The following is a 17,205-nucleotide window of genomic DNA, read 5'->3' on the forward strand; positions in this document are numbered from 1 at the left end:
CACACTTTTTTTTTGCCTGAAGAAGACCCAGTGGGGTCGAAACGTTGCATTTATATTAAATATGGGAGTTTAAAGCAGTGTTGCGGACGTAAAAATCTTTTCATTTAAGTACTTTTCATTTGTCCTGCACCTGCCAGAAGGTGGGATGTACACACAATTACTTTTATAAAAAAAGAGTGTGCATATACTTTGCTTCTCTCATTTCAAGGACCCAGCAGTTCCCATTTTTGCAAACCATACATGAAATACAAGGAAAAATATGACCTTGTTTTACACAATATTTCCATGAATCATGGATGTGTTGATGACATAAATGAGGAAATATTAGAGGACTTAAGGAGATGTGATGTTGAACTGCATGTGCCGATGCCACTTAACCCAAATGCAGCACGGGAGTGGAGAGACAGAAGAGGTGCATCGTTTTATAGTGGTCTAATGTTAGACTACATTGCAAAAATATCACCATGCATTCATAACCTCGTGATTCAGTGAGTGAGCCCAAACATCGGAAAGTATGTTTTTGTGACATTTCTTTATTTCCATTTTGTCAAAAAGAAAAATCAATAGCAAACGTTGGTCTCCTCAGCTGTGAACCGCTCCTGGCGTGCGTCCATGGATGTATTAAGAGCGTGCGCCTAGCAAATCTGCCACTATAATAGCAATCCGCCATGGAACAAGCGCGCCTGCTTTTAAAGGTAATGTGAGATAACCCTCTGATTGGTTTATTACCGTTATGCCAAAACCACACCTATGAGTAATGTAGCTACTTCAGACCATAGATTTGCGTCGGGCGCAAGAGCCATTTATCAGTAGCCCACAAAGCTACGTGCGTTTGGCGTTTGATACTTGCGTTTCAGATCGTTAAAATAGGGCCCTTAGAGTGACAAAGACATTCACCTAAAAAAGTAAACAAGCAAAGTTAGCCCTCCAAGCTAATGCATGCTAATTACTATAGCAAAAAAAAAAAAAAACTCTGTAGTCTGAACCAATGCCAGCACACTTTCATATCGACAACGGTAGCACATACCGCTAGCTTCACTTCACACTGCTCTTACCGAATATTCATTCAATCAATTTCTGCTGCCGTTTCATCCCAGATATTTTTACTGTAATGTACTGTCACTTACACTGTTAGTGATTTCACTACATTCTGCAATCCTCCGTTCACTACGAGCTGTCAGCTGTTGAGTGTAGCGATGTAGTCTTGATACGTGTTTCCAGACAGCAGCCACGGCGGCCTCCCTGCCTCCACGACAGCTCTGCTCTGGGCACCATTCCTTCAGCTCCGCCAGACGACTCTGCAGGGACTCAAGATCCTCAGACAGAACCTGCACACGAGAGAGTCAATCTGTTACGACAGGTTTGTCAGTGAATGTACGTGACCAATGAGGGGGGGGAGGCGTTTGTGAGCGCTGTTTTAACCCAGTACTGCAGACTTGTGGAGGAGATTCAAATTGAGATTGATTTCGGAAGGATGAAGAAGGAAGCGAGCACGCTGCAGGCTGACGCTGAAAAGCCACGCTTTCACACGGAAAACACTATTGAAGAGAAAGACTGTTTATGATTGAAGAGACGTTTTCTTGTTTTCCCACAACACAACTTTTTGTAAATATACCTTTTAAAACACATTGTCAAACTCAAGGCCCGCAGGCCAAATATCAATTTGGGTTCACAATACATTTTTGGCCCACCTAGTTGTGCGCCAAACCAAGAACACAGGAATGTGTTTTTTAAATACCTGACATTCAAAGCAGAATATGGCAGATTTGCCGACTCTGAGACTCAGAAATTCCCCCAGAAGGAACTCTTTTGATGACTTTTGTAGGGCTTCATGTCACCATAAATGTCCGGAAAAGCAGCAAATTTACAAGAAGGTGACAAATGTCTGAGAAAGCCACAAAAATGAGGGAAAAAGCTACCAAAATATAAAAAAAAAAGTGACATGCAATAACAAAAGCACGTCAATAAACTACATAACTGGCCCTTGGAGTGTTCCTCTTTTCCCAGTGCGGCCTCTAGAGAAAATGAGTTTGACACCCCTGTTTTAAAACCTGAACTAACACACCAAGGAGCGTGCTTGCGGAGAAGACAACGAGAGATCCTGGAGCTGCTCGGAGCACCTGAGCAGGCTGGAGCTCCAGATGACTGACGCTAGCAGGCCAGGCTTCAGAACGCGGAATGACACAATGGCTGAGTGAGTCAGTTTAACACAGCACAAACGCCTCTAGGAGTGGGAAAGATATGCACTCATCCAGGCCAGCTTTGGTCTCACTCTCACGTTAAATGCACACACACAGGATAGGAGACAATATATTTTATGTTACGAGCTAAGTTAGCCTTTAGTAGCTGTATTTGTTTGTTCTACAAGCCTAGGTTAGCATAGCCTTGTAACACCATTCAAATTTCTTTTCAAAAGTTTTTTTCAATTTTTCTTGAATGCTTTACTGATCTTACTTTCTGAGATACCTTTTACTTCAAAACATAAAGTGGTGAATAATACGAGTAGTGAAGTCTGATACGTACTCTGAGCTTGGTTTGCTGGTCAGTGCAGTCAGCGAGACAGGTGACCTTTTGACAGATGAACTGGGAGAGGCTGTTCTCTGCGCTCTTCACACTCTGGATGATCTCATCTTGGCACTGGGTGTATTTTCTGTGAAGTTCTGTGCAACTGAAAGACAGAATTTCAGATTTGTTAATGTCCAACAAGAAGAAGATATTGCTTCAACTCACATGCAAAAAGAAATTTGAATGGACAGAATGGCTGGATGTCTATTGTGGCTAGAGAAAGATGGTAGAATCAGCCAACATGCTTTCGTCATCCATTGCAATCCACATCGTAAATGCTGCAGAGGCAATGTCATAAGTTGATAATTTGATTGTTTTAATTATAACGTAAATATTAAGATGCATATTTACAGTAAAAGTATTTACAGTTTTCACTCTTCTGTCTTTGACAAGATGTTAACAACCACAGTAAACAGCTTAAGAAGCTTACTACGACTCAACTCGTCATTTTCAGGAAGAGTTTAGCTAGTTGAATAGCTGCAGTTGCTACACTGTAGCGAAGACAACATATCTATGGTAGGTCTTTGAGTCTCTTCCAGATAATGTGTGTTTTGTGGCCCAGTTTGTTAAAGGTTTCTCACCGTTTTTATTACATGCAGATTTTGTACTCTTCAGAAAACATATACTATCTTATTTACTATTAAAGTATACCTTAAAATTTTTTGTAAACTTGTCTTTGAATAATGCTAAATTATTGTAATATGTAATGCATGAAGGTAGGGCTGGACGATATGGTGAAAATCAAATATCATGATACTTTTGACCAAATACATTGATGTCGATATTGCGGCAATATTGTAGGGTTGACATCTGGTGCTTTCACAAAAAAGAGTTCTGATTAATAATCATCAATAATGTGGATACAATGACAAAGTGGGTAAAGGCAGATAATAGACAAGCTAAAACAGTCTGGTTAGGTTCAGAAAATAACATTACTGTAATGCAGCCTTTATAACCAGAAAAAGACAACACTTCGTATCCTATAACAATATTCAAAATTTAAGACGATAGCTAGCCTCATCCGATGTCAATATAATATCGATATATTGCCCAGCCCTACATGAAGGTTATAATTAGTATTAGTGTTTGTAAGATAAAGTTTTAGTATACCAAAAAAATCACATGGGGTGAGTGGTCTACCAAAGTAGGACAAAAATACATTTTTGTTTTTTTCTTTGCACATACAAGTACAAACTGGCATTTTAAGACTTATATGATAAGATTGAGTAATCAGACTTTCATCTGTGAGCCTATTACCTGCTGAGACACTCCAGTCGTATGTGTCCCTTTGCCTGAAGAGTAGACATCCTCACCAGGAGCTGGCTGAGAATTTTCTCCTGGAGCTGCTCCACCTTCTGGGGGGACAGGTAAGGGTGCAGGGTAACTTGGCTCTGGAGTCGCTCCACATGGGTCTGGAACTGCTGCTGCAGTGAGGCCAAAGCCTGCCGGGTTTCCTCCAGTCGTCCAGAACAGAGTCCAGCAGAGCCCTGTGGCGGCAGCAGAGAGACCTCGATGTCCCTCAGGAACTGTGCTGCTTGTTGAACAGCACACGTGTAGCCTCTCAGAGACTCCTTGGCCTGGCAGACGTTCTCCTAAAATATAATAAATATACAATTTTAACGAAACACTCTAATCACATTAGGGCTATAGCATTCCAGTTGTCAGTCCATTTTGTAGATGTTTTTGACCATATTATCCATGTCAATTATAATATGAGTGTGCGCACAACTGTGCTATGTAGTGTTGTAGTCAAGACTACCTAAACCAAGACCAATTCATCACCAAGACCAGAGTGTATCTAGACCGAGACATGACCAAGACTTTGAGGGGTTGAGACCTAAGTCAAGACCAAGACCAGACCGAGTCAAACACTGCATACCATGATAAAATAGGGACTCCTCAAATTAATCTGAAAGATCCACATTCCCATAAAAAACACCCACAGAAAACAAATTTAGATTTTTTCATTCACAATTTGGCTGACATCTCCCAGACAGCTAGAGCTTCTTCTCCTGTCTCCCACATTCACTTTCTTGGGAATGCTTGGTGGGGAGAGAGTTAAAAGTAACACATGTCAAATTAGAAATGTCAAGCTATTGGTTGCTTTTGAAGCAGGTAGTTTTAATGAATATGTGTAAAATAAAAGTAGGAAATAAAATCCAGAGTCCCCTTTATCTGAGGCCAAGACAAGACCGAGTAATGGTCGATTCCGAGATGAGATCTTCAAAAAGCGATCTTGAGACGGTCTTGAGTACTACATTATTAGTGCTAAGTACAGTATGAGTAAGATTTTAGCTTTAGATATAGCTTGGATTCTGACCTGGCGTCAAATGTTTTGAATCTGTTACTAAACTAGTTATTTAGTGGACCTGGTCTGGAAAATAGCTGACTGCCCGTGCCTACACTATTTTAGTATGTGAAAATAATGGAATTAACTTGTTTAAGCTGCAGAGTACAGGATGGGTGGGTTTCACTTTGTAATGATGATTAAAATAGTCTTAATTAAAAGTTATTGGCAAACTTATAAAAACATGTCAATATCAAAACATTTTTTTTGTAAAAAAACAAACAAGAACAGTACAACTTGCCATTTGTGAGTCACATTCACAGAGGACTGCATTCTTTAAGTCTATCAGATCTTGGGATCCATGTCTTTGTCTCTTTCCCTTCTTTTGCTCTAGAACCTCCAGTGCTCTCATTCTGGACTCTACAGTCTTTTTCAAAGACATGATCCTTTGGTACTCGTCGTTAATTTCGGTTTCATTTGGCTCCAACATGGGGAGTTTCTGGAGCTCTTGCTGGCTCTTCCAGAGGAAGGCCTGAGTGGCTGCCTTCTCGGAGTCCAGGTCCAGATCTTTCAGCAGGTTCCACTCCATGATGCTGAGGTTGTTGTAGAGCATCATCTCCAAGGTGTCAATGCTCCCCTCGTTTTGTTTCAGTCTCTGTCGCTCTGTGCTCAGCTGTGACGGGTAAAGATCAGTGGAGATCATCTGGAGTTTGAAGCCAGCCTCCTCAGACATATACTTTATAAGAGGAAGCTGGACGAGGAGGGTCTGACAGACTTGGTACTTCTCGTCCAGTGCCAGGCTGTCATCTTTGGCCTGACGGACCTGCTCCTGAACATTCTCCCTGAGGTCCTCCACACACTGCCTGTTGTTCAGGTACCTCTCATGGCTTCTAGCTTTCATTTCCAGGGTGACCATTTTGCTGAGAAGTTCAGAAGTGACTGAGTACAGTTCCCTAGTCTTTTCCTGGGGAATCCAATGTTGCAGAAGGTCAACCTGGGACTTGTGCTCCAAAATCATGTGTTTGGAAGGCTCCAAAGCTTGCAGGGACTTGCTTGTGATGGGGAACCTGTATCTACTCAGATCTACTAGCATCTGCCTCAGGCTTGTTTCTATGGTGACCAGGTTTTTCTTGCTGGAATCTAGAGTCTGGTTGAGTTCATCCAGCTCCTTTTTGTTGGCCTTCTCACAGCTGCTGATGGCTGTGATGTCCTCCTGGAGGTTGGTAAGCTTGTCGAAAAGCCAACAGTTCTCTGTGATGCTGAGTTCAGAGGCAATGTCTTTACTCTTCATTAGAAGAGCCTCACAGACAGCGGCCTGCTTCGCTGCCTCAGCCAGGGTCTCTTGGATCTGACGAACTCTGCGGTCCAGTTCAGCAGGGCTCCTCAGCTCACTGTCTGGACTCCTGGAGGCCTCTCTGTGCAGATGAGCCAAAACCCAGGAGTCTAGGTCAGCAATCTGCTCTGACAGCTTCTCTCTGGTCTGCAGTCCGGACTCTATTTCTCTAACAGCCTTGGCTAGCTTCTCAGACGTCCACTTTGAGAGTTCTTGGAGGGATTTCAGAGAGGAGCGCACCATGGGCACCTCCTCAGCCTGGTCCAGCTGTGAAAGGAGCTCTGTCACCTCCTCCACCAGTGTCTCCAGTTGGCCCTGTTTGGCCATGACCTTAGACTGCAGCTTCTTCAGATCTCTGAGCTGCCGGTGCACCTCCTCGGGGAAGAGAGCGACCCTTTTCCTCCGGCCATCAATCTCACTTTCTGTCTGCTTCGCCCAGACCAGGCCATCCCTCATCACCACCATCATTTTCTCCATGACGGCGTTGCTGCTGCTCTGAGTTTGAGAGGACACTAGTTCCTCTGTGTGGCAAAGTTGGTCTTTGACGCTCTGAAGCCCCTTCTGTATCTCTGTTGTATCCTTCTCCCACTGTGAGCCGAGGAGTAGCGCCTCCAACAGCTGCTGCAGATGAAGGTATTTTTGCCAGGCAGCTTTAACCTCAGCATTTGCGACCATCAGCTGCTGTGCCTTCTTGCAGTTCCACTGAGTAACTGAAGGAGACTTGGCTTCAAGGTCTTTGCCGATTGTCTCCAAATGTTCCTGAAGATCTGATATTGCCAACTGAAGGCTGCTGGTCTCGTGAAAATGGACATTTGTGTGATACAAGGTCCTCTCCACAGCTCTTTCCAGGCTTCTCCACTTCTCTTGCAGGTTATTCTGCTCAGTCTGTGCGAGTGCTCGCTTAGACCAGCTGAGGTGGGGATATAACTTGGTATGGGTCACGAGCAACTCCCCCAGTACTGTTCTGTTCTCCTCCATACTCCTCTGTAAGGAGCACAGTCGCTCTGCCTCCTTGGAGCTGCTCTCCTCTGGGGACCTGAAAGAAAAACAGTTAAGTCTTTAACAGTTGTTAAAGATATAAGTATGAGGGGGAGTGTTGAGATTTACATTTCATTTAATGTTAACAAACAAAATATTGCTTTAGAAAGATTCAACACTCCTGTTCTTCCGGTCTCTGTCCCTCTTTAGCCTTGACTCAGTCTTGCTCCTTCTTACCCTACAGTCACATTAGCTACAAAAGACAGCGACATGCACTTGCTTGTGGGCGCTCCTGGGCGTGCCTAGCCTACCCCTGGTTGCTTGGCAACAGTAAACAGAAATTCTCCGGTGCTACCTTCAAGCACGTCTTAAAAGTTACTTCAGAGGTATTGTTAAGTCACAATAACAATGTTTTTGAATTTAAAAGTATTTATTTCTCGATAAAAGTAACAAAATATATGAGATAAAATGCCAAACATATCAGATATACATAAATACGATGTCCTGAAGCGTTTTCCGCCATCTTGAATTATTTTCTTCGACTCGAGCCACTGACATACGTCACGCTGCCCTCATGCTACCTTTACTCCGATTGGCAGTTGCTTTGTCGCATCGCTCAGCATTTGCATAAAATAGACTTCTTGTCTATTTTGGCCCCGCCTTGCTCGTGGCAGCGGCAAGCTCGTCGCTTGTCGCTGGCAAATGGCCACTCCCATTGAAAATGAATGGTAGCCTGTCACTTTGTCTCTGTCTCTTGTAGCTAATGTGACTGTAGGGTTAGTTCTGTATAGAGACAGAGCACGTTTACTGGAGGGAAAAACAACTCTCTGCTCTCCATTCACTTGTATTTGGTGAAGGTTCCTCCTCGTTAATTCCGTCTGCTAGCAAACAGAAAAATGCCTTAAAGTTGCTGTGTGATGATATGCACTACCAACAATGTTAAGTTTTTATAAGCTGCCGAACCAAAAAACTGAGCTTTTATGAAGACAAAAGTGGATACAGACGTGAGGATTGAGCAGGGTGAATGGTGAGACTGTGGGTTTTGTGAGGTCTTCATGTGATGTCTTCCTGCTGCATACAAATTGCCCTTTTGGGACAAAGAATAAACTGAACTGAACTGAACTGAACTGAGCCTGACACTAACTAATGTTATGCTCAACGTTACGTGTGCAGCAAGCATTTTGTTTACCAAGTCAAATATCCAAATGTCAGTTTTAGGATAACTATATGTCTGTAAGTTAAGCATTATATATGCATTATGTACACAGTATGCAACTTGTGTTATAGTGGAATGTGGATAAATCAGAAAGCTAAGCTAGTATTATGTTTGCAAGTACCATAGTACCTTAAACTGTAACCTTCAGTTAAGAAACTAAAAGGAAACCATAGATGAGAACTCACATTCTGACAGCATCCAATTCTGCTGTCAGTCTTTCCAGCGTGGTCCTGGCTGCTTTGGTCTGTCTGCAGTGATCAGTCACCAGCAGCAGCTGGGCCTCTTTACTCTGGATGACAGCAGCTGCATCCTGAGCAGCAGTGCTCCACTGGTCCTCCACATGCTCCAGAGCATCACTGTTCTCAGCATCGGCTCCTCTCAGCTGAGAGAGCAATGACACCTGTTCCTGGGCAGTCTCTCTGCACTGCTGTACTCAGGAAGAGAAAGTAAACAAAATTATCCAAAGCCTGTAGTTTTGACACAAATGTTTGAGATTATCTGATTGTTACTTAACACAAGTAAAATGCTATGAATGTTTATTTCAACCATTACAATCGTAATGGTCTGTTTCACGATTATTTTGACAAATGTGTACTGTTGTTTTTAATATCCACCTTTGAACAGGTTGGTACAAAAAAGCATTGGAGTTTTCCAATTGATTATGTAGTTTGGCATTATAACCCAACCTGCTGTCCACTAGTATTTATAAATCAAGCTGTTGCCATGAAGCATTTTTTTATTTGTCTAGTGAGTCATGCACCCTGTCATTCTGAATCGCACCTGAGCTTCCTTCAGCTGCTGGGCCATGGCTGTTGGGTTGAGCTCAGCTGGGTGGTTCTTGCAGCTCAGGATTCGAGACACTAGCCTGCTTAGACGGTTGTCCAGATCAATGGTGGATGTAATCAGAGCCTCTGGAGCATCCTCAAGTGGTTTATCCTAAAGACACAGAAACACTTCAGAGTCTGGAGTCTCAAAATTCCAGTTAATGCCCAAATGGGTTTTGGTCAAGTCCAAACATGATCTAATTTAAAGCAATAGTGCGCTATTTAATATTAATGAACGTCCGTTTAATTTAAGCCATTGCCAAATTAGTTGCTACAAAGCTAATTAAGCCTATCAGCTCCACAAAACTCCCTCTGTATTTCTCAGTATGGCTTTACAAAATGGTGTAGTCCAGCGACAATCGCGCACAGCAGCTCGAGTGGCTGACGGCGAAAACAAAGACATAACCATTGGTGTGGCTTTACCTAATTGGAAAGCACTAAAAAAAAAAAAAAAAAAAAAAAAGGGACTAAGGTCAGACACGGATGTCGCCTTACTGCTCTTGAACAGGTTAGTAATGGGTTTTGTAACGTAGGTACGCGATCACTGAAGGCTTGCATCATGTGGATGCGCAGACAGTGTTGTTGTCATTATTAGAATTCCTCATGGTGTTATGGGTTGGCTGTGTTCTCCCTTCCTGTGTGTGGTCCTTTTGTGTTTGTCTGCACCTGAGGCTGCGAGAGGCATGGCCATGAGGATCTAGGTCAAGGGGCATGGCCATTCACTCCTGCACAGTTTCCACACAGCTGCAGCTCATTCCATTCATCACCTCTGCAGTATATCTACCCGGGCTGTTCACCTCTTCAGTGCCAGATGTTAAACTACTCTTGTGGTAACTGGGCTCTGTGTGTCCTGCTCCTAATTTTGTTAAATCTTAGTACTCTGTTTAATCCTGTTGTCCTTTGTTCAGATCCCACCCTGAAACTGCTGCTACCTGCAATTTACCTGTGTTACCTGCTTCACTGCCTCCCCCCTGAGACCTGTCGAGCCTTTCTGCTGAGCTGCCGACTTCCACCCTGCACTGCTCACTCACATCCCCTCTGGATTTCTGTCGGTGAGTCAAGACTGGACTCTCTCAGACTGCCTGCTCCGAATCTCAGTTCTGACTTGGATTCCTCACTGCCTGCCTGCCTGCCTCGCGCTTCATTACCATCCAGAAGATACACTGCCCAAACTCCCCTTCTTCGCACAATTACGTTTGACTATTCAAATAAACATCTCTAACTACTATCTGCCTCTGTGTGTGTTGTCTCTGTGTTTTGGGTCAAACGGCAAACCTAACACATGGGGCAACAGAAACTATGCACTATAGCTTTAAAAAAGGAATACTGCGAATATTACCTGTGTTTTTTGATATACAGTACATGGAGCATCAAAAAAGATGAAAAGACAAAATAACACAACCATGAGATAGATTTAAACCATCAATGCTGACAGTACATGCTCATCACACCTGTATCCTTGTATGCACTTAAAGCCTGTATGTGAAGGATTTGATCATTTTATTTAAACGATTGATAATTTATGATTATTAACTTTGGTTAGTGGACACAAAACACCAGTGCAGGAAAAATTTGTACATACAATTGTATAGCATTTCGGTTGAGCTAAGAAAAGAACTCTGTCTCTCTTTGTACACATCTATCCCATTTGAATTATACTTTTTGTTTGGAGGTGTACCAAGCCTTACCAAGGACAACTTGCAAGGACAGTGATAACATGTATGAGGAAGCTTATATTACTACCCCGGAGGTACTGAAACCATTGGTAGCACAGGTGGGCAGCACTTTTTCTTTTTAATCCTCCTTTTCACTGGATATTGTTTTCTCTCTCTTCTCTATGTCTACTCAACTTGTCTTCTATTGTAGTTACAAAGGAATTCTGCATTGTTAAACTGACATTTTTTGAAGGGTGAAGATAGAAATTCAAAGAGGAGAATAGGTTGTTCATTTCTTTGATATAGTGTTTGTATCAGAGAAACCTTTGACTTGGGTGGGTATTGACAGTAAACCAGTGGAGATAGGTTATGGACATGTAACATAGTGGTGAGTTAGTTCTGTTACATTATATACTACTATAATGAATCAAGGGTTTCCTGGGGACGGTACTTCATTTAGAATGAAATAGAAATTGTGGGAAAAATGTCACTGTCTCCAAATAAGTAACCCCCATGTCTTACCTGTGGCGAATCCATTCTCTGCAGCGTCACTTCACCAGTGGTAGAGGTCTTGGCCATTGGGAGTGGAGCATTTTTTATATCCAACTTGACCATCATTTCTCTTTCTTCTTTCTGAATTGTCCTCTTCCCCTCCTTCTCTTCCTTCTTATTTGCCTTTGCATCTGTTGTGAGTCTCTCTGTTTGGGCACGAGGAACCACACTGGGTTCAGACAGGGATTCAGTAAAGCTTTCTTGCACTTCAACCCAGGTCATCTCACTTGAAGACTTGTCAGTGGTGGTCACATCCTTGCTTTCTTTAACTGTCTCAAACAGAATACGTAATGCCATCTCAGGTTCCTTTTCTATTGTGACAGTTTTGTAATCATGTACACTGATGTGGATGTCTCCCGTTGTAACGGACTTCTCATCCAGGCTCTTGGATACATTATGCATGTCATGTGCTGACACTTCAGCATGTTTTTCATGGATACTGCGATCCTTGAGTCTTTCTTTGGTCTTCACTTCGACCATGGTCATCTTATCTTTAGTCTTTTCTGGCTGAACATCAGCTGAAGTCAGGTCTTTGTTTTTTGACACAGTTTCGCACTGGATACTTGTTTGATCTATATCAATTCTTGACACCTTTGCTATTGCAACAGTTGCAATTTCATGCTCCTTTATAGTGACAGGTGTACCTGGTTGTAAAATGTGCACTTCAGCCCCTTTGTGGATGTTATCAATCCTAACAGACTTTTCATCCAGGCTCTGGGGTGCATCATGCACGTCTTTTGTTGACACTTTAGCATTCACTTCTTGCACGTCATGATCCTTGACCTTTTGGGGTCTTTTCTCTGTGGTATTCATGAGCTCTAATTTCATCACCGTTTGGCTTGGATTTACAGTGTCTTGCTCAGATATGCTAATTTCTTCAAATGTTGTCTCTGCATCACTTAGCTGCCTTGCACACACAGAGGGGGGTTGATTGGAGTCACTCTGAGCCACATTCCCTTGCCCCTCAGTTGTGATTTGTTGCACTTCTAATCTTGTCTTAACTGCAGCCTTCTTTTGCTTAACATCGGGAGTAGTCTTATCTTTGTTTTCTGGGGCTCTTTCGCACTGGACACGTGTTTGACCAACATCTATCCTTGGCTCTTTTACTCTTGTGACAGATGTGTTTTCATCCTTCTCCATACTGGTTGTATCTAGTTGTAGGATGTGCACCTCAGACCCCATGTGGATTTTCTTCATCATAAACTTTTCATCCAGGCTCTTGGTTACATCGTGCATACCGTGTGTTAACACTTCAGGATGCTCTTCTTGGACCACATGTCCCTTGACCTCTGTAGGCCAATCCTGTGCAGGTTTCAAGAGTTCCATCTTAGTGTCAGTTTGGCTTGGTTTTACTATGTCTTGCTCATATACGCTTATTTGTATAAATTCTCTCTCTGTCTCATGCTGTTGCAATGATTCAGAACCAGGAGGGGTGGGTTGAGCTGAGTCCCTTTGAGCCATATTGTCTTGAAATTTAGTACTACTTTCTTTCACCTTTATCTTAGTCATCTCAACTGCTTCTGCTGGTTTCACATAAGCAGTAGTAATATCTTTGTTTTCTGGTACTCTTTCGCTCTGGACACGTGTTTGAACACTATCTACCCTAGGCTCTTTTGCTCTTGTGACAGATGTGTTTTTATCCTTCTCCAAACTGGTTGGTATATCTAGTTGTAGGATGCGCACTTCAGGCCCCATATGGATTTTCTCCATCGTAACAGATTTTTCATCCAAGCTCTTGGGTACACTGTCCATGCCACGTGTCGACAGTGTAGGATGCTGTTCCTGGACACCATGTTTCTTGACCACTTTGGGTTTTTCCTGCATGGTTATGAAGAGCCCACTTTGGGTTTTAGTTTGGCTTGGTTTCACCATATGTCTCTCAGATATGCTTATTTCTACAAATTCTGTCCCTGCCTCATCTGGGGGCAATGCTTCACAAGCAGGAGAGGGTTGGCCCGTTTGAACGACATTGTCTTGACATTCAGTACCGCTTTCTTGTACTTCTATTGTGGTCATCTTAACTGCAGCAGTCATATCTTTGCTTTCTGCTACTCCTTCTCTCTGGAGACTTGTTTGAACAGGTCTGATCCTTTTTGCTCCTGTGACAGATGTGTTTTCATCCTCAGGACTGGTCGGTATATCTAATTGTAAAATCTGCACTTCAGGCCCCACCTTCCTTCTGGCTAGTATGATAAATTCCTCTGAAACAGCAGCTTCAGTTTGCTCTCTGGAAGACATTGAAGATGTTTGACTGTCAGATTCTTTCTTGACGCTCATCAGCTCTGTTGTAGCAAGTTCTGAGGAAAGTTTCATACCCTCTAACATCTTTTTGGTTGGTGAAAGTTTACCTTTTTCAACAAAGGTCATTTCAGTTGTTTCTGTGACCACCTCTTGAATTGAAAATGGCTCCTTATTGGTTTTTGTTAGCTCTGTGGTAGCAAGTTCTGGGTAATGCTTGAGACCCTTCGACTTTCTTTGGGTTGGTGAAAGCATACCATCTTTAACAACAGATATTTCAATTGCTCCTGTGACTACCTGTCCAGCTGAAGCTTTGCCACTCTCGGGTTCTTTCTTTGCCTCCTTAGACTCCAGGTCAATACTTCCCCCAAGAGCAGAGACTGGCTCTACAGCTGGACAGGAATACATTAAAGACGTCTGACTGTCAGGCTCTTCCTTTGTTTTTGGTTGTTCTGTGGCAGAAAGTTCTGAGGAAAGTTTCAGACACTTAGATTTTCTTTTGGTTGGTGAAAGCTTTCCTTTTTCCACAACAGTAATTTCAGTTGGTGCTTTGACCACCTCTGGAGTTGAAGATGGCTTCTGACTATGAGGCTCTTCCTTAGTTTTTGTCAGCTCTGTGGGAGAACGTTCTGGGGAAAGGTTTAGACCCTTGGACTTTCTTTTGGTTAAAACCGCAGTTTCAGTGGCTACTGTGACTAGCTGTCCAGCTGAAGCCTTGCCACTCTCTGGTTCTTCCTTAGTCTCCTTAGACTCCAGGTCAATACTTCCATCAAAAGCAGAGACTGGCTCTACAGCTGTGGAAACGTCAAGACTTTTTGGCTTCCTTCTGGCTGGTATGGTAAATTCCTCCAAAACAGCAGCTTCAGTTTGCTCTCTGGAATACACTGAAGATGTCTGACTGTCAGATTCTTTCTTAGCATCCATTAGTTCTGTGGTAGCAAGTTCTGAGGAAAGTTTCAGACCCTTTGACATTATTTTCGTTGGTGAAAGCTTTCCTTTTTCCACGACGGACAATTCAGTTGTTGCTGTGACCACCTCTGGAGTTGAAGATGGCTTCTGACTGTCAGACTCTTTATTGGTTTGTGTTACCTCGGTGGTAGCAAGTTCTGGGGAATGTTTGAGACCTTTTGACTTTCTTTTGGTTGGCGAAAGTTTACCTTTTTCCACAACAGTAATTTCAGTTGCTGCTGTGATTGCCTCTGGAGCTGAAGATGGCTTCTGACAGACAGGCTCTTCCTTGGACTTTGTGAGCACTGTGGTAGCAAGTTCTTGGGAAAGGATAAGACCCTTTGTCTTTTCTTTGGTAGGTGAATGCTTTCCTTTTACCACAACAGTAATTTCAGTAATTTCAGTTGGTGCTTTGACCACCTCTGGAGTTGAAGATGGCTTCTGACTATGAGGCTCTTCCTTAGTTTTTGTCAGCTTGGTGGTAGCAAGTTCTTGGGAAGGTTTAAGGCTCTTTGACTTTCCTTTGGTAGATAAAAGCTCTCCTTTATCCACAACAGTTATTTCAGTTGTTGTGACCACCTCTTGAGATGAAGATTGCTTCTGATTGTCAGGCTCTTCCTTGGTCTTTGTCAGCTCTGTGGGAGAAAGATCTGGGGAAAGTTTCAGACCCTTTGACTTTATTTTGGTTGGTGAAAGCTCTCCTATTTTTACAACTGTGCTTTCAGTTGGTTCTGTGACCACATCTGGAGTTGAAGATTTTTTACCATCCAGTTCTTTCTTATTTTGTTCAGGCTCCACTGCAGGTAATCTGACAAGGGTAGCAACTGTCTCGGAAGATGTGGAATAGTCACCACTCTTGGACTTTCTACTGTTTGGTAAAAGCTTTGTTTCTTCAATGACAACACTTCTATTTGGGTCATTGGAACTCAAAGAATATTGGTGACCTTCAGGTTCTATCCTTGTCTTATGTGCCTGAGTGTCAACAAGTTTTAAAGGAGGTTCTGTACTTTTTGACTTTCTCTTAGGTGGTAGAAGCTTACTTTGTTCCACAACAGCAGTTTTAGCTTGCCTTTGAATAAAGTCTAGGGTTGCGGGATCATTTTCAGATTCTTGTTTTAGTTCCTTAGGCTCCATTCCAGTAAGTATACCAAGGGGAGACACTGGCTCTGGAACTGTGGAGACCTCAAGACCCTTTGATTTCCTCCTGGTTGGTATAACTTCAGTTTCTTCCACAACCACAGTTTCAGTTAGCTCTCCAGAGCTCAGTGAAGGCTTCTGACTTCCTGGTTCATGCTTAGTTGTGGTTAGTTCAGTACTCTTTGACTTTCTTCTGGTTGGTATGAGCTTTGTTACTTCCATAACCACACTTTCAGTTTGCTCCCTCAGACTCAAAGCAGACCTCTGACTTTCTGGTTCTGCCATCATCCGTGCTGGCTGTTGGTCAGCCTGTTTCAAAGCAAGTGTTGTTGTAACTTCAGTTGTTACAGGGACAGAAGTGAATGGCTCTGATACATCTAGAATAATTGTTGCTATACGCTTTGTTTCATCCAAAGCAGCAGTTTCAGTAAGGTCTCCGGAGCTCAATGAAGGCTTCTGACTTCCTGACTCTTTCTTTGTCTCTGTCACTTCCTTTGTAGCATGTTCTGGGGAGAGCTTTGGACCCTTTGATCTTCTTTTGGTTGGAGAAAGCTTTTTTTCTTTCACAACAGTAGTGTTAGTTGCTTCTGTGGCCATCTGTGGAGTTGAAGAATACTTCAGGCTGTCAGGTTCTTTCTTATTATCTTCAGGTTCCACATCAGTAGTTATGTTATGTGCAACAACGTGCTGTGAAGTTGTGGTATGTTCAGTACTCTTTGACTTTCTTCTGGTTGGTATGAGCATTGTTTCTTCCATAATGACACTTTCAGTTTGCTCCCTCAGACTCAAAGCAGACCTCTGACTTTCAGATTCTTCTGTCATCTGTGCTGGCTGTTGGTCAGCCTGTTTCAGAGCAAGTGTTGTTGTAACAACAGCAGCATCAGTTTGCTCCTTGGATCTCAGTAAAGATAGCTGACTGCCAGGCTTTTCTATGGTCTGTGTTTTCTCCTTGTTAGAAAATTCTGGGGACAGTTTTGGACTTTTTGACTCTCTTTTGGTTGGCGAGAACTTACTTTTTCCCAAAATAGTTTTGACTGGCTTGCTGATCCTCGGTGCAGTTGAAGAAGTCTTTCCATTCTCAGGTTCCTTCGCAGGTTTCTCAAGCTCTGAATAGTGTTCAGTAGTTATACTATGGGTAACAACTGGCACTGAAGTTGTGGAAACGTTCAAACTCTTTGACTCTTGCCTTTTTCGTACAGACTTAGATTGCTTAGCATCTGTGTCTGTGATAGCCACTGAAGTAAGGTGAGACATCAGATTTTCTGCTTCGCCTTTGAGCTGTGCAGGTTTTGCAACAGTAACCTTTAATAACACATCTGTACTCTTTGTCTCTTTACTGGTAGGTCCAAGCTTGGCTTGCTCAACAATAATGGTCTCAGCTTGCTCTGTGACTGACTTAATGGTGAGTTCACCTGCTGCTACTTCCTTTGTAGCATGTTCTAGGGAGAGCTTTGGACCCTTTTGATCTTCTG

At 42.8% G+C, this 17,205-nt stretch overlaps 1 protein-coding gene across 4 annotated transcripts in view; it reads right to left on the minus strand.

Moving 5' to 3' along the window:
• Positions 1-16,728, minus strand: part of LOC114546347 (nesprin-2-like) — a 65,633-nt gene extending 48,905 nt beyond the window's left edge. For 3 of the 4 annotated variants that reach the window (XM_028565061.1, XM_028565059.1, XM_028565057.1), the window contains exons 1-7: positions 11,381-16,727; positions 9,160-9,315; positions 8,565-8,806; positions 5,154-7,221; positions 3,823-4,157; positions 2,524-2,668; positions 1,128-1,328 (exon numbers count right to left, since the gene is read on the minus strand). In XM_028565061.1, the coding sequence (XP_028420862.1) occupies positions 1,128-1,328; positions 2,524-2,668; positions 3,823-4,157; positions 5,154-7,221; positions 8,565-8,806; positions 9,160-9,315; positions 11,381-16,555 (8,322 nt within the window). In that variant the 5' untranslated portion in view covers positions 16,556-16,727. Of the gene's footprint in view, positions 1-1,127; positions 1,329-2,523; positions 2,669-3,822; positions 4,158-5,153; positions 7,222-8,564; positions 8,807-9,159; positions 9,316-11,380 lie in introns of all 4 variants that reach the window. The other variant, XM_028565060.1, reaches the window with a different exon arrangement.
• Positions 16,729-17,205: the final 477 nt, after the last annotated feature.

The sequence above is a fragment of the Perca flavescens genome, chromosome 20 (genome assembly GCF_004354835.1).
Source record: "Perca flavescens isolate YP-PL-M2 chromosome 20, PFLA_1.0, whole genome shotgun sequence".
NCBI classification, from domain to species: Eukaryota; Metazoa; Chordata; class Actinopteri; order Perciformes; family Percidae; genus Perca; species Perca flavescens.